The following is a 12,917-nucleotide window of genomic DNA, read 5'->3' as shown; positions in this document are numbered from 1 at the left end:
CTTGTGGTCTTGGCCACTCGAGAGTGCGTACACGCGATAGGAAGTGTGCAAGACTGTCCCATGTCTTAAAACTGGCAAAGTGCAGTTCCCCTAAACCACACCAAACCCACACTATCTCGAACAACGCTTCGGAGCGGTATTCAAGGCTGAGAGTATCCCATCATGCATCATGTTCTGGGTGTAAACTGTGAGACTTCAGCCCAAACTTCTTAACTTTAAACTTTGAATTGTGGTAGTAAAACGGATGAAGTGTTGCACATTGCATTGGTGCACACATTATGTTTTGTTTTTTTGTAAAACATCTGCAAGTGCTGCTATCACAAAATTTGAATACTGAATAAACAATAAACTGTAATAAAGTTGCATGCACAAAATGAAGAGTTTTTACAGGTGCAAAGAATACAGATATTTCAGATAAGTGTAGATAATAATCATTAAGTTTAGCAAATGTTCATTTCAGAGTGTTTATGTGTTTATTTTATTTAAAGAAAAACGTAAAAATTTACATTTTAAGTAGCCTAAATAAAAAACCCAATATGTTTTGGTGCAAATTTCTGCTACTACATGGATTGACCTTTTTACAGTTGATAAGTGTGTCCCATCGGGTGAATAATTCAACATGCACGTTTGAGTTTCACAATCACTAAAACACTTAATACAGGAAATATGTCATGTAAGTTGTTAAGTGGTCAAGCCCAAAGACCGCAAGTGTTAGTATTTGGATGCAGCCAACAATGGGGGTTTGCGCAATAAACTTCCATGTTCGGCGAAACAGGTCACACCACTTCCGGATCAGGTCTTACGTGTGTTTCATTAAATATAGAGATTTTACTCAAGATATTTCAAAAAAGCTACCAAAAATAAGCACAACCGATGTCCATTACATATATAGATTGATATTTTAAAGTTTTAGTATATTTCTTCTTCTCACTGACATTTAGATATAAAATAACAAATAAAAACATCTAGCTAGGTTAACCGGTGGTACCCATATATACACCAGCAGAAGTACATTAAACACTGGTGATTTTGCGTTGTCCTAGAAATCAAACCAACTACCTTGTGCAATGCTTTTAGCCGATACTTTTGGCCAAATGAAGGCAACGTTCCCCAGCTGTTCATTGGTCAAAAACTTTTCCACTAAACTTTACATTTGTGTGATGTCAAACCGTCAAACCACAAAATAAACAAACTCAAACCACAGCAAAAGGCCAGCAGAAGCCTAATTCTGCGCCACGGCCCTGTGTGTATGGTAGAAGTTGTGTGAATAAACAACCAGAGATCTAGAGCTGTACTTTATCATACAGATGTGTCAGTGGGAAATGATGTGTATACCCAGGTCAAAAAGTAGTACACTTCCTTAATGTACTTAAAGTCCTCTATTTTCACGGACTAATTTGTAATTAATATACTTAAAATTATTCGTAAGATGTTCTTAAGATTATCTAAGTGTACTTATTTGTGCTATTTTGAGACACCATGAATATGAAATAAAATGCGCTTTTAACATACCATCTCTGTATTAAAAAATGTATTTAGTAAACACTTGCATTAACCTGGAACCCAACTTTAATACAGTAAGTGGTGCTCAATATTTAAATATAAACTCACCTAAAGGATTATTAGGAACACCATACTATTAATGTGTATGACCCCCTTTCGCCTTCAGAACTGTCTTATTCTACGTGGCATTAATTCAACAAGGTGCTGAAAGCATTCTTAAGAAATGTTGGCCCATATTGATAGGATAGCATCTTGCAGCTGATGGAGATTTGTGGGATGCACATCCAGGGCATGAAGCTCCCGTTCCACCACATCCCAAAGATGCTCTATTGGGTTGAGATCTGGTGACTGTGGGGGCCATTTTAGTACAGTGAACTCATTGTCATGTTCAGGAAACCAATTTGAAATGATTCGAGCTTTGTGACATGGTGCATTAGCCTGCTGGAAGTAGCCATCAGAGGATGGGTACATGGTGGTCATAAATGGTAAATGGACTGCATTTATATAGCGCTTTTAACAGGCCTATGGCCATCCAAAGCGCTTTACAAGTAGCCTCATATTCACCCATTCGCCCACTCATTCTTACACCGATGGCGGTGTCAGCCATGCAAGGCGCCATCCAGCTCGTCGGGAGAACCTGGGGTTAGGTGTCTTGCTCAAGGACACCTCGACACTTGGTCACGTGGAGCCGGGGATTGAACCACCAACCTTCCAAATTGTAGACAACGTACATGAACCACTGAGCCACTGCCGCCCCAAAAAAGGGATGGACATGGTCAGAAACAATGCTCAGGTAGGCCGTGGCATTTAAACGATGCCCAACTGGCACTAAGGGGCCTAAAGTGTGCCAAGAAAACATCCCCCACATCATTACACCACCACCAGCCTGCACAGTGGTAACAAGGCATGATGGATCCATGTTCTCATTCTGTTTATGCCGAATTCTGACTCTGACCATCTGAATGCCTCAACAGAAATCGAAACTCAACATTTTTCCAGTCTTCAACTGTCCAATTTTGGTGAGCTCGTGCAAATTGTAGCCTCTTTTTCTTATTTGTAATGGAAATGAGTGGTACCTGGTGGGGTCTTCTGCTGTTGTAGCCCACCCGCCTCAAGGTTGTGCGTGTTGTGGCTTCACAAATGCTTTGCTGCATACCTCGTTTATAACGAGTGGTTATTTCAGTCAAAGTTGCTCTTCTATCAGCTTGAATCAGTCGGCCCATTCTCCTCTGACCTCTAGCATCAACAAGGCATTTTTGCCCACAGGACTGCTGCATACCTGATGTTTTTCCCTTTTCACGCCATTCTTTGTAAACCCTAGAAATGGTTGTGCGTGAAAATCCCAGTAACTGAGCAGATGTGAAATACTCAGACTTGCCTGTCTGGCACCAACAACCATGCCACGCTCAGAATTGCTTAATTCACCTTTCTTTCCCATTCTGACATTCAACTTGGAGTTCAGGATATTGTCTTGACCAGGACACACCCCTAAATGCATTGACACACCCCTAAATGCATTGAAGCAACTGCCATGTGGTGCCATCACAAAAAGGCACAAAATCCATCTCACGCACCTTATTCTGGACCATTCCCACTTTGGTGAAATGATGACCACAAGATCAACCGAGTTATTAGCCATCTTAAAGAATTGACTAAAGACTCATCTCTTTCATCAGCACATAAAAAAACTACTAACCAAACCTTGGCTATGTATACTGTGTAAGACTTGATGACACTATTTCCAGTGAGTTTTCAATAAAGGACCTAAAATGGTCCATGTTCAAAATATATAAATATATTTTATTAGAGAGTAAAAACAAAAAAAAATCCTATTTGAAATGCAGATTTTTAATGTGATCTCAATCATGTGTACTTGATGTTTCTAAAAGTAGGCCTACGTCACGTAATGTAAGTTTTTTAGCCTATTTTACAATATAACGTATGTTATGACATAGGCACGTGTGTGTCAAGAGCAGCTGCCAACAAAAGAGGATTTCCTATCCTACCCACCACTGCCACAAGTAAGTTCCACTTTTGTTTCTTTCCTTCGGCTTCATCATGTCTCGAAGTGAGTTGGTGATCTATACGGTCTTGGAGGTTTTTATCGCTATAGCATGTTGTCTTGGGAATCTGTTGGTGATTTGGGCCGTCTGGTCGAGCCGGGTTCTTCGTAAGACCACCTTCTGCTTTGTTGTATCACTGGCAGTGGCTGATTTTCTGGTGGGCGCTGTGGTCGTACCTCTGGCTGTGTTAATTGATGGACGAGTAAAGACGAGATTTTACACTTGTCTGTTCATCAGCTGCGTGGTCATTGTGTTGACCCAAGCCTCCGTTCATTCCCTCCTCGCTATCGCTGTGGATCGATTCCTGCGTGTCCATAATCCCCTCAGGTTAGTTCATTTATTACAGTTACAGTTTTTTGGTATAAGATTAACTTGAGTAACAGAAAATTGATCAATCTTGTACATTAAATTGCATAAGCAGGAAATCTCTGACAGGACGTGATGTTCCATTTATGCCTGTGCAATCAATGCAGGACGAATTGTGGGGAAAGTTATAAAAGTTTTTTAAAAATTTTAACTTTATGAATAAATATACTTTACTCTTTCCTTGCCAAAGTTTTTTTTAAGTTGCCAGGCAGCGCCGGCTTTGTTATGTTTATTTTACAAACTTGAATGCTTTCCAGAAAATGTTCTTAATTTAATAAATATAAACACACAATATCAAATATATCAAACAGACCCTCTGCTTTCAAAAAAGCTTCATCCTATCTTAATCTGTACCTCTTAAATATGGGTAGGTCTCTTTAAAAATACCAAAATTTGAGCAAAAAAGTGAAATAACTGCATTTTTGTAAAGGACCTTTGTTTGAGATCAGATTCAGAATATACACAATGATCAAAATATACACAAAGTTTTTACTGTTTTTGGATCAGTGGATACTTTAGTGTTTATAAATTGGGTAAGTGCGCCACCTAGTGGATAATAGCCAAAATCTGGATTGCCGGGAAAAATCGTCAATGGCGGGGAAAGAGTAAAAGGAGTATTCCACTTTCATAAAAAAAATCAAAATAATTTACTCACCCCCATGTCATCCAAGATGTTTATGTTTTTATTTGTTCAGTTGAGAAGAAATTAATTTTTTTGAGAAGACGTTCCAGGATTTTTCTCCATATAGTGGACTTAATTGGAACTCAATAGCACCATTTAAAAAAAGTACTTTTAAACCACAACTTCTCGTCTTGCACTAGTCGTAGAGCTGCACGGTTCTGTATAAAATGAGAATCACGATTCTTTTGCTATAATAAAGATCACAATTCTCTCACGATTCTCAAGAACTTTGTTAATTTCAAAGACTTACAACCTCTGAACATTAGTTTTTACAGGTGCAAAGAATTATGCTTCTAAAAGTTTCAGATACGTGTAGATAAACTTTAAATTCAGTTAATGTTAATTGTAGAGTGATTATGTGTTCATTTTATTTAAAGAAACATTTTTAAATATACATTTTAAGTAGCCTAAATAAAAAAAATGTTTTTGTGCAAATTGGTGACACATGGATTGACATTATTTTATGGTAGTGAGCTATGAAGGTTTGAAACCTCCACTTGAAAGGATTCCAGAGAATGCATTCGAGCGTCAGAGCGTTTTTTGACGCTCTCGCTGGCGGCGTGCCCATTGGGTGAATAAATCTACATGCACGCTTAATCGTCACGCCCACTACAACACTTGGGCCAAATACAGAAAACGTAATGTAAGTAGTCAAATGCAAAGACAGCAAGTGTGGTTATTTGGACGCAGCCAATGTTCCATCTGTGCTAAAACCCTTTTGGAAGATCCGGAATAAAATCCTACAGGGCTCGACATTAAGGCGTGTCCGCTTGTCCGGGACAAGTGAATTTTTTGTAGGACAAGTGTAAGAGAAAATTAGTTGTCCAAGTGGACAAGATAAATTTCAAACATGACGTTATGTGCCGTTAACGACAGAGCAGAACGCACAGCGCAAACACAGAGCGGAATATTGAACAGAGAGCGCGGCGCGCCGACACACACACACACACATGTTTACATGTTACTGTTATTGTTACTAAACAAGCTGCGCGCGCATTAAACCTGATCGACGAACACGGAGGGGCGGGAGTCGTGGGACGGCATGAAGTGGAGTGGAGAGTGATGTGTATTCAGGCTCCGCCGTGAGTATAATTGACAGGCACTTTAACCCTGTTTTCATCACTGTGTGTCAAAAAAGCAGATTTTAAGTCCGTAAAAACACATAATGGGCTTAAAATTTTGTTTAAGAATCTGTCTTATAATGAGAATCTCTCTTTCAGTGCGCCTATGTGTGTGTGCATTGCACGACAGCCGGTTTGAATCTGACAGAGTTCGTCACTGTACATAAAAAATCCCACACAAACATTACAGCATAAATGCTAGGTTTAAGATTGATTTTATATATAACAGATAATCTAGACACATTTATCCTAATAAGTTTTTTAAAACATGGTAATGTTTTAATGTTTTGCTTTAGTGTTTTAATGTCAGACAATCATTAAAATGTGGGAAAAATGAAGAGAAAGGCAGCAAATATAGCATCCTTCTTCAGAAAGAGTAGCAAGAAGCAGCCAAATGAATCTTAGTAAAAAACATTTCAGTGGCCTACAAAATTTACATGATTTTCTGGTCTCTATAGTATTTTCAGCAATGGGAGATATAAATCCTGGTTTCAAAGTAAATTTCAAAAGTTTTATTTGATTAAATAGTTAAAAAAAACATGAGGTTGAATTATGACTATAAATTGTATGTTAATCTAAATTCATTTTAATTCAAATTAAAGTATTGTAGCAATTGTATGTTATACATCATTCTGATTAACATACCTATAATACTTAAAGTATTTTAAGGTTGAATGATAGAGATTTTATGTGCCACCCCAGAATAACTGCTGGCCCCTGCCTGGCCACCTCTATGAAAAATCCCTTGCTCCGCCACTGATTAGCAAAACACAAAAAATACATTATATTATAAATCTTTACCCGGACAAGTGACTTTTGTGCATGGAAAAGTGAAACACAAATTTACTTGTCCAGAGGACAAGTTCCTCAAAAAGTTAATGTCAAGCCCTGAATCCTATTTTTGGTACTAAAACAACATCAAGGTTCTTGGCGGACATTCATGCACATTGCTTTGCTCTGCCTCACTCATTCTCTTTGGTTTCTGTTTCTTTCTGTCTAACTTCTCGGCGAAAGAATCCGCTGTGTGGAGCAAACACGAGCACAAGCACATCTGGCTTGCGCAATAATAAATGTGACGTCAAGACGTCATCGTGGCCGCTGTGTTGCGTGTTGTCGAGATAACTGCGTCTTTCCTTCTTGACAATATAATTAATTACCTAAATCGTTGAAATGCTGGATTAAGATAGTTTGGGGGGGGTCGAATCAAGATCACAATCTTTTATCGATAATCGTGCAGCTCTAACTAGTCGTAAAACGTGCTAGCGCGATCTTACGTATTACATAATCACATCAAAAGGTCACGTGTTACAAATGTGAAACGCACACTTACGGACCATTCTAAACCATAAACTGACACAAAGACATTAATTAGTATCATTGCACATACAACAACGTCTGAATGCTTCTCTTTCTCCACACTTGTAAACGCACTTCCTCAAAAAACTTAATTTCGTCTCTACTGAACAAAGAAATATATAAACATGTTTGATGACATGGGGTGAGTAAATTATCAGATTTTCTTATGAAAGTGGAGTAATCCTTTAATGCGATCAATTATGTATCTCTGATTTTACTTGGTAATCTTTCAACATAAGATTACTCTAAAAAAAATGCTGGGTTATTGTTTACAACAAACACAAAAAATGTATGAAAAGGACAAATTTGACATCTTGCTGACCATTGTGTGTAGTAACATAATAGTTACTAATAGTAATAGTTAACACTATTTTTGATTGAAATGATTCAGACAGAACACAGAGTACAAGGACAGCCATAAATAAATGTACACGCTTGCGAAACTTCTTCCAGCAATGTTATAAGACATTGACTTAAGATGTTTAATATTCATTTCCTCTTATTTCCAGGTACAGAGGAGCGATCAAAAAACAAAACCTGTGGGCAGCGGTCACCGTCTGTTGGGTTTCCGCTTCTTTTCTGGGTTTCATTCCCCTGTTTGGATGGCACAAAGAAGACCCCACAACAAACGTCAACTCAACCCTCACTTGCGAATTTCTTGCAGTCATTCCCATGTCGTACCTGGTCAACTTCGTATTTTTCGTTTGCATCCTCCCACCAACTGTGGTCATGTTCGCCCTCTATTTGTATATCTTCTGTACGATATCTAAACAACTGAGAAAAGGAATCGGTCAAGCTGCGGAGTCCACGTCCTTTCTCCAAAGAGAGCGGAGATTGGCCAGTTCGCTGGCTTTGGTGTTGGTTTTGTTTGCTATTTGCTGGTTCCCGCTTTACATAATGAACTCGTTGAGTTACTTTAAGCCGAGTCTAAAGATGCCGGCTGTTGCCTTTCACATAGGCGTTTTACTTGTGCATGGCAACTCTGCAGTTAACCCAATAGTGTACGCTTTCAAGGTCCCAAAGATTAAGACTGCATATAAAAGCATCTTGATGAAGCTCACAAGCTGGAAGCCAAACACCGATCAAAACAGCCAGAACTTGGATAAAACCGTCAGCAGCTCAAACACTAACATCAGATATAAAGTGAAAAATGTTCAAACACCCAAGATGGTTTTGACCGTCAGTCAAGATCTTTAGCATGGGACGATTACGTAATATCGAAATACTTTGTAATTTTTTTTAGAATTTTTTTTAAAAATATTGTGATGTTCATTATTTACATAATTTAAATGCCTTACTGCATTATATTACTGATATATTAAGGTGTTTCAACAGTTTGAGTATATCTGCTAATGATGCAAACAAGATAAAGAATAAAAATAATATAAAGAAACATAAAATAAAGATGCTCTTGTCTGTACTGCAAAAAATAGTGTGATATCATTTCTGATTAATTCAGTTTTGTGTATTTAAGACCGACTGTGGTGAATAACAAAAAGACAAGTGTTGTCAATCTAAGCTTATTGCAGTTACGGTTTACAGTTTCATAACACATAACAGTCTGAATGTTAAAACAAAGCGTATTTAAGAAATGTCGGGTGCCAGTTTGCATTTGTATATCAATCTCAGCCAAAGTTAGCATATTTTTCCATTTACCACCACTGGCATTTGACGCATGTACATTTCGAACCCTATATATAGTTATTCTTCTCCATTTGCTACCCACTGAACTATCTGCACACATCACCTTTCCATCTGCCCAGGATTTAGTCCCTTATCAGTAATGAATTCTGGCTCAGATGCCGTCAATTCAGATAATTCTGCCTGCCAAACGCTTCGTCATAGTTTTCTTAATTGATTTACTGGCAAAAAGCCATGAGAGATTCAAGTCCAGCTGGTAACGTTTGGAGTATACGGCAGAAAAGACTGGATGTGCTCCTGTGTTTCTGTAAGTCATAGTCAGCAAAGGCCACAGTGTCTCGACTCAGTGCATCGTCATTTCGGCATCATTCCAGGTGGCATAAGGAGAAGAAGCAGGATTTATGGTATTCATTTCACACATTATTGCCCTTTCTAACAGGACCGAGTCTATTCTGCTGAGCGAAGTTAAAATTGTGAAATACATTATTTTGGCACTGTATTGAAGAACAACCTTTGAATCGATTCTTATCAAATGCATAAAACCAGGGATTTAAAGCCACACACTTTGTCCACTGAAGCATTACCGTATTTTATATGCAAATTTAATTTTTAACCACATTGCATGTATTGCTTAAACCTAATATGATACACGCTTACATTTAAGATGATGCAAATGTGCATTTATATGGATATACATGGTTTGCTGTAATTACATAATTGTGAGTTTGCCACTGAGACCTCAATAAAAAATTACATACAGAACATTTAAACTAAATGTGTCCCAATAGGGCGGTATTGACCGGTAATAACCCCCCATAATTATCGACATCATGTTACTACTACTCATATGATAATATCATAAATAATTTACCACCCATTTGAAAAAGGGCCACAATGGTTACAAACTCTCTTTCTGCCTTCTTTACAATTGTCTTTTGGGCAGGGCTTTGAACCAGATTTTTTCCCAATTGGTTCGTTCCAAACAGAAACAGTATTTTAACGTTTTCGGTTCAACCCTAAAATTGACGTTCCCGAACCGGTTAATAACGTTCTATGTCAGCTGTGGGACAAATAAGTAGGCTGATCATTAGGACATTACACTTAAATTATTAGTCTACATAATTTTACTTAAGTATCTATCTTGTCATCAAACATTAAAAAAGGCTACATTATGTAAGCAGCATAACTGTAATTCTGACATGCCTACATTTGTTTCAGTATTATAGATGAATTAAGACAAGTACAATTATCTGCCATATCGTTTATTGGCAAACAACTTAAAAAAAGAATACTGTGGTTCACTTGCTTTTTGAAACGCGTCTCTCCGTGTATGCGCTTTTGAGTGCACTTAAACATGCGCGCGCACACACAGACGGAGGACGAACTCCAAACGGTGCTTCGGGAAGAAGATGCAGCATAAACAGTTGCTCCAAATAAAGTGAAAATTATGTTCTTTTTCAGTGCTTTATTCGCCAAATGTATTTTTATGGACTACAGTTTGAGACACAGTAGCGCAAGTCTCCACAAGTTTATTCATCAAGAGTTCTGATCTTTGAAGGGCATAGGAATAATCACGTTTGATTTGGACCAGACACATTCAACACATGTGCATCTGTGCATACAGAAAGTTGCTCGCTTTAGCACCTTTTTGCGGTTAAATTGTTTAAAATCACTTAAGTGTTAACATTTGCTTTGAAACGCGTGCAAATAATCAACTTTCACCCTATTTAAATGTGCGTATTAATCCACGAATCGCATGCAAGTCGAAGCGTGGGGCGTGATCTGTACGAATCACGGATCAACTGCGATCCGTTACCCCATTAATTAGTATAAAAAAAACATCTTGAGATACTTGGTAGCCTACACAATATTTACCTCTTATGATTGAGCATTAGAGACTTGGGCTTTAGTATAGGCTACTTGCTGGTGACAAGCTTTGCATTTCTTGAACTTCACCGAGTCATATTGCACAAAAAATAAAGGTATTAACCGGTAACCACTATTTTAAATAAACGTTTCTGTTCCGGAACATATATTTTTTTGAAAGTTTTTGGTTTCGTTTCTGTCCCTTGCAAAACATCAAAAGTTTCTGGTTTTTGTTTTCGTTTGGTGCACCGGTTCAAAGCCTTGCTTTTGAGAAAAAACAAAGTAAACAGTCCTAAAGATGAATTTGACTGATAGTATTATCAACCCAACAGATATTGCACACAGCACAATGCTATCTGTACCTTTCACATTTTCGTTTTTACTGAACACTCGTAAAAAGAAAGGTGTTTAAAAGGTTCTTCACAGCAATGCATTGAAGAACCATTTTTGGTTCCTCAAAGAACCATACAGTTAAAGGAGCTGTATGTAGGTTTTTGACTGTACTAAATAAAAAATACTTTAATATATTTACACACTGTAAAAAAATTCTTGTTGCAATTTAATCAACTTGAATCTACAATTCATTTTATTTCTTGACTAGTGAGGAGTTGCTATAAATTATAAAAATAAAGCTGAATTAGCTTAAGTTATTAAAAATGTATTTTTATAATTTATAGCAACTCCTCATTAGTCAATAAAGTTGAAATGAATTGTAAATTCAAGTTGAATAAACTTAAAAATGTAAGTTCCACAAAGAATTTTTACAGTAGATACGTTTACATGTAACCAAATAATCTGTTTGTAATCGTATTAATGGCTCAACCGTATTGAAAAGCCTTTATGTAAACACATTAATTAGTACATTAAAGGTCGCTTGATGCAAATTTCGATCGTATTGAAAGGGGTGGTGTACTCCTTAATTGGATGCAAAAAATACTTTGTGCACATGCGCAGAACATTTGTGCTCAAGTTTACATCTTATATTTACCTCTTATTTACGCATCACATGATTCTTGTCACAGAAACATGCAATAGCAAGGCAATAGCAACACGATTATTAAGGTAATGGGGTCACGCACTGTACATTCTACAGCATACATGTTTACTTTTATAACATTAGGCTACATAAAGCAATAAAATAACGTTGTGCCTTTTGAAAATGTGTTTTCTTTGCTCATATCAGAAAATTTCTTAAAACAACTTTCTCCAACTTAGCTTTGTACATTTATCCAGAAATAAAGCGTGAACTCAACGAGAGATGCTGTGCGCTGGGTGGCGTTGCCAAGTCCTCTGCTTTTTTCGAGTTCAGATTTGTGGGTTTTCCTGCGGGTTATATGGACTGTGTATAGTCATTGGGATAGTTTCAAATGTCCATGTGGATGGTTTTGATACGCAAAGCTGCATGTAAACTGTATTGTCGTAACCTTTAATCGTATTATATTCAGTCGGATTGACAAAATTTTGTACATGTAAACATAGCCGGTGTAGCTATTTAAGTACACATGTTAAGTTCACATACATGTTTCTCTGAAAACACAGCCTCATCTCACGAAGTTGGCAAAATCGTATGAAAAAATCATACAAAGTTAATCATGCAAAATTTTACGAAAACAATAACAAAACCCCACTCATAACCCCAACGTCACAAGGGGAAAAAGCAAATCGTACAGAAATGTACGAATGTGGTCATACAAATTTATACGAATTAGCCACCTCGTAAAAAACGTACAAATTGCCATGAGATAGTGTTGGGAAAACAATGCTGTACCCAGTTATTCTCTTTTTGAAATCTGATCTGAAATGTCAGTGTTTGTTTTGGTCTGTGTGATTCTGCCCACAGCCAATTTACCCAACGGTGTATTTCGATAACCGAATTACCACTCGTTTACTCGGTTTCTTAATTAGACTGCGGTACCAAGTTTAAAAGCTAAGCTAAAAAAAGATCCACTTAAAAAATTATTTCAGTTGTAACACTTAAAATGTTTATGTTTTTTCAACCAACCAACGTTACATATTAAAGTACTTATTTAAAGTTTTTTCACCTTAAATTTTTTACTTAAAGTGAGAAAAGTTAAAACTTAATTTGTTAGGTGTTTTTAAGTTGATCCAACTTCTACTTTTTACAATAGTCAATGTAACGCTTTTTAGATGTTAAAGGATCTTTATGGAAGGAAAGGTTCAGCTCTTCTATGGCATTGTGAAGCAGCACCATACATTTTTAAGAGTGTATGAGAGATTTTTTGCTAGTTTTATCATTCACTAGTAGAAAATCGTAAGTTAAATATATAAGATTAATCCTTTCAAGTCAAATGATTTGAG

At 37.1% G+C, this 12,917-nt stretch overlaps 1 protein-coding gene across 1 annotated transcript; it reads left to right on the top strand.

Annotated features, from left to right (window-relative positions):
* The first annotated feature begins 3,499 nt into the window (after window positions 1-3,499).
* On the top strand, window positions 3,500-8,540 carry LOC129450634 (adenosine receptor A1). The gene is made up of 2 exons (XM_055213553.2): window positions 3,500-3,893; window positions 7,601-8,540. The coding sequence occupies exons 1-2, from the start codon at window positions 3,562-3,564 to the stop codon at window positions 8,286-8,288; spliced, it is 1,020 nt and encodes a 339-aa protein (XP_055069528.2). The 5' UTR covers window positions 3,500-3,561; the 3' UTR covers window positions 8,289-8,540.
* Window positions 8,541-12,917: the final 4,377 nt, after the last annotated feature.

This window comes from Misgurnus anguillicaudatus, chromosome 8, assembly GCF_027580225.2.
Source record: "Misgurnus anguillicaudatus chromosome 8, ASM2758022v2, whole genome shotgun sequence".
In the NCBI taxonomy this organism is placed as follows: Eukaryota; Metazoa; Chordata; class Actinopteri; order Cypriniformes; family Cobitidae; genus Misgurnus; species Misgurnus anguillicaudatus.
The sequence above is the reverse complement of the archived record's forward strand: the minus strand, read 5'-3'. Positions and strand labels throughout refer to the sequence as shown.

Bases quoted from the DNA above. Each gene is read 5' to 3' on its own strand.
- LOC129450634 (XM_055213553.2), top strand. From the start codon at position 3,562: ATGTCTCGAAGTGAGTTGGTGATCTATACGGTCTTGGAGGTTTTTATC. The intron at 3,894-7,600 runs GTTAGTTCATTT...TCTTATTTCCAG, and splicing joins CGTGTCCATAATCCCCTCAG to GTACAGAGGAGCGATCAAAA.